General features: G+C 41.7%; 1 protein-coding gene across 1 annotated transcript; it reads left to right on the forward strand.

The window, feature by feature from the left end:
- Window positions 1-500: 500 nt before the first annotated feature.
- LOC115709014 (protein CANDIDATE G-PROTEIN COUPLED RECEPTOR 7) lies at window positions 501-2526 on the forward strand. Its single transcript, XM_030637034.2, has one exon. It carries the CDS (start codon window positions 902-904, stop codon window positions 2207-2209), a length of 1308 nt encoding a protein of 435 aa, XP_030492894.1. The 5' UTR covers window positions 501-901; the 3' UTR covers window positions 2210-2526.
- The last annotated feature ends 421 nt before the right edge of the window (window positions 2527-2947 follow it).

Raw genomic sequence — 2947 nt, forward strand, 5'->3', positions numbered from 1 at the left:
ATTGCTATTGTCGTCAGAAAAATTACCAAAAAACTGGTTTCTTCATCAAGAAACCAAAAACCAGTTTCTTGGTAATTTTTCCGGCGACTATGTCAATTCTGATGACTTTTCTGAAGTTTACTGTCAGTGCCGGAAAAGTCGCCGGAGTAGCTACTAGCGTCAGAAAAGTCGTCAGAATTGGCATTGTCAACGGAAAAATCACTAAGAAACCGGTTTCTTAGACTTCAAGAAACCGGTTTTTTGGTGATTTTTCAGTGATTTTTCGGGCGACAATGCCAATTCCGACGAATTTTCCGGCGCCGACAACAACTCCGACGACTTTTCCGGTACCGACCGCTACTCCGGCGACTTTTTCGGTACCGACAACAAACTCTAGTGATTTTTCCGGCATCGATGACAAATAAAACTTCATAAACAAATAAAAACATTAAATATGGGATTTAGAAACCTAAAAACAAATACCATAAAAAAACCTAAAAACAAAAGAATACCATATAAATTGGTCAAACTTAAATGTACCATATTTATCATAAGAATTTTTAAAATGCCAGTGTAATTTCTTTTATCTAATTATCCCAAACTAAAAGGCCGAAGATTTTCATTTGGGCCTTGCCTTCTAATGAGCCCTTTTCAGCTGGTTTTGAGCTGGGCCTGCAATGTTTGAAGTAACGAAAACGACGTCGAACAAACGTCCAGCCGTAAGAGCGCAGATCTGAGATTTTCACAAAGTCAAGGGTATTCTCGGGTGACTCAAAAAAAGGCAGAGCCTTAAGATCCACGTTTCCATTATTTTATTTTATTTGCATTTTGACCCCTAATTCTCCACAGGCCTAAAACCATTTCTATCTTTTTTGCCCTTCTTCGTCCTCAGTTCCTCTGTTCTCCAACCCCCAAAGTCGAAATGGCGAAAATGCCCTCCGTCTGCTTCCTCTTCCTCCTCCTCGTCTCCGCTGCTATGGCGGAGATCAAAACCCTAACCATTTCCAATGACGCGAGGTCCATGATCCTCTTCGAGAAGTTTGGCTTCACCCACAAAGGTCACGTCACCATCTCTGTCCGTAAGGTTATGGTCGATTCTCCTTCCAAGATCAGCATCGAGCCCTCTCGCCTCGGATTCTTCCTTCTCTCAGAGGAGTCTCTGCTTCAGGTTCTCATGGAGATGCAGCAAGATCCGCAGTTCTGCGTCCTCGACTCTCACTACATCACCCACCTCTTCAATTTCCGTGAGCTTTCCCCACCGCCTCTCTCCTCCTTCAACCAATCGTATCCGGTTACCGCCCCCAACGAGTACAGTTTATTTTTCGCCAATTGCGCCCCTGGAACGTCCGTCTCCATGGACGTTCGTACCGAGGTCTTCAACTACGACAGCGATAACTCCAAGGATTTCCTCTCCGCCGGCCTCACCCACCTCCCATCCCTCTTCTTCGTCTTCTCCTTTGCTTATTTAGGCTTCCTAGGGTTTTGGATCTACATCCTCTACAATAACAAGCGCTCCGTGCATAGGATCCATTTCTTGATGGCCGGTTTGCTATTGATGAAGGCTCTCAATCTCATCTGTGCCGCTGAGGATAAGCATTACGTTAAGGTCACCGGAACCCCCCATGGGTGGGATGTGCTGTTCTATATTTTTCAGTTCATTCGTGTCGTTTTGCTCTTCACTGTGATCATTTTGATTGGAACTGGGTGGTCGTTTTTGAAACCCTTCTTGCAAGAGAAGGAGAAGAAGGTGTTGATGATTGTGATCCCGCTTCAGGTCCTCGCTAATGTAGCGTCGGTTGTGATCGGTGAGACCGGACCTTTTATCAAGGACTGGGTTACTTGGAACCAGGTATTCTTATTCGTTGACATCATTTGCTGCTGTGCTATCATTTTCCCCATTGTTTGGTCTATTCGGTCGTTGAGAGAGACTTCGAAAACCGACGGGAAAGCCGCCAGGAACTTGGCCAAGTTGACCCTTTTCAGGCAATTTTACATTGTTGTAATTGGGTACTTGTACTTCACACGGATCGTGGTTTTCGCTCTTAAGACCATTGCGGCTTACAAGTACCAGTGGGTGAGCAATGCGGCTGAGGAGATTGCAAGCTTGGCCTTTTATATAGTGATGTTCTATATGTTTAGGCCGGTGGAGAAAAATGAGTACTTTGTTCTTGATGAGGAGGATGAAGAGGCTGCAGAGCTGGCTCTCAGGGATGAAGAGTTCGAGCTTTGAATTGGGTAGCAGGGCTTTCAGTATTTGCTGCTCTGCAAATGCAGTGCTGCGTGGATTTGAGAATAGAGATTGATCGAAGAGGATGCTGTTCCTCCTTCTACTTGTAATATTTTCTCCCTACTTTACTTTACTTTGAGAACTTTAATTTCAAGCATGTGTAACTGTATGTTTTGATCCATAGAATTGTCATCTCACTATGTTGAATTGCCTATACTCAGCTCTGCTTCACAGAGTGTTCATATAGCTCGTCATTCTTTTGTTCCCTTTTTGATGTATGACATTTTTAGTAATTTGTGGGTCGCTACTCCATTTTTAAATTGATCATGTTTACTATTTTGTTTATAGGTTTTTGTTAGGCAATGCTTTATGATTCTTGACCTTTTCTTTTTTTTGCATAATAATGCCAGAGAATTGGTGAGTTTTGTTTTTTGTTTTTTTTTTTTTTTTTTAAGCTTATCATGCATGTTGTTGTGATCCAATACAACAATTAAAACAACTGTAAGTTCACATAAAGGTGTTTATTATTAGCTTTGTGCAATGATGAATTTTCTTTTCTGTGTGAGTTTGTATACCAATGTATAGCCAACCAAAATTGACAGACTCCTTACAAGTGCATAAAAATTTACCTACAGTATTTTGGATCTTATTTGTGTGATTCACATTTTAGTTTTTACTTGTGCTGATTTTGTTATGTCTTATTTAACACGGATACTCAAATTTTATTTCTTGGAATTGTTC

This window comes from Cannabis sativa, chromosome 3 (genome assembly GCF_029168945.1).
Source record: "Cannabis sativa cultivar Pink pepper isolate KNU-18-1 chromosome 3, ASM2916894v1, whole genome shotgun sequence".
Classification (NCBI taxonomy): Eukaryota; Viridiplantae; Streptophyta; class Magnoliopsida; order Rosales; family Cannabaceae; genus Cannabis; species Cannabis sativa.

What these genes read in the sequence shown, in the direction of transcription:
- LOC115709014 (XM_030637034.2), top strand. Translation starts at nt 902, where the DNA reads ATGGCGAAAATGCCCTCCGTCTGCTTCCTCTTCCTCCTCCTCGTCTCC.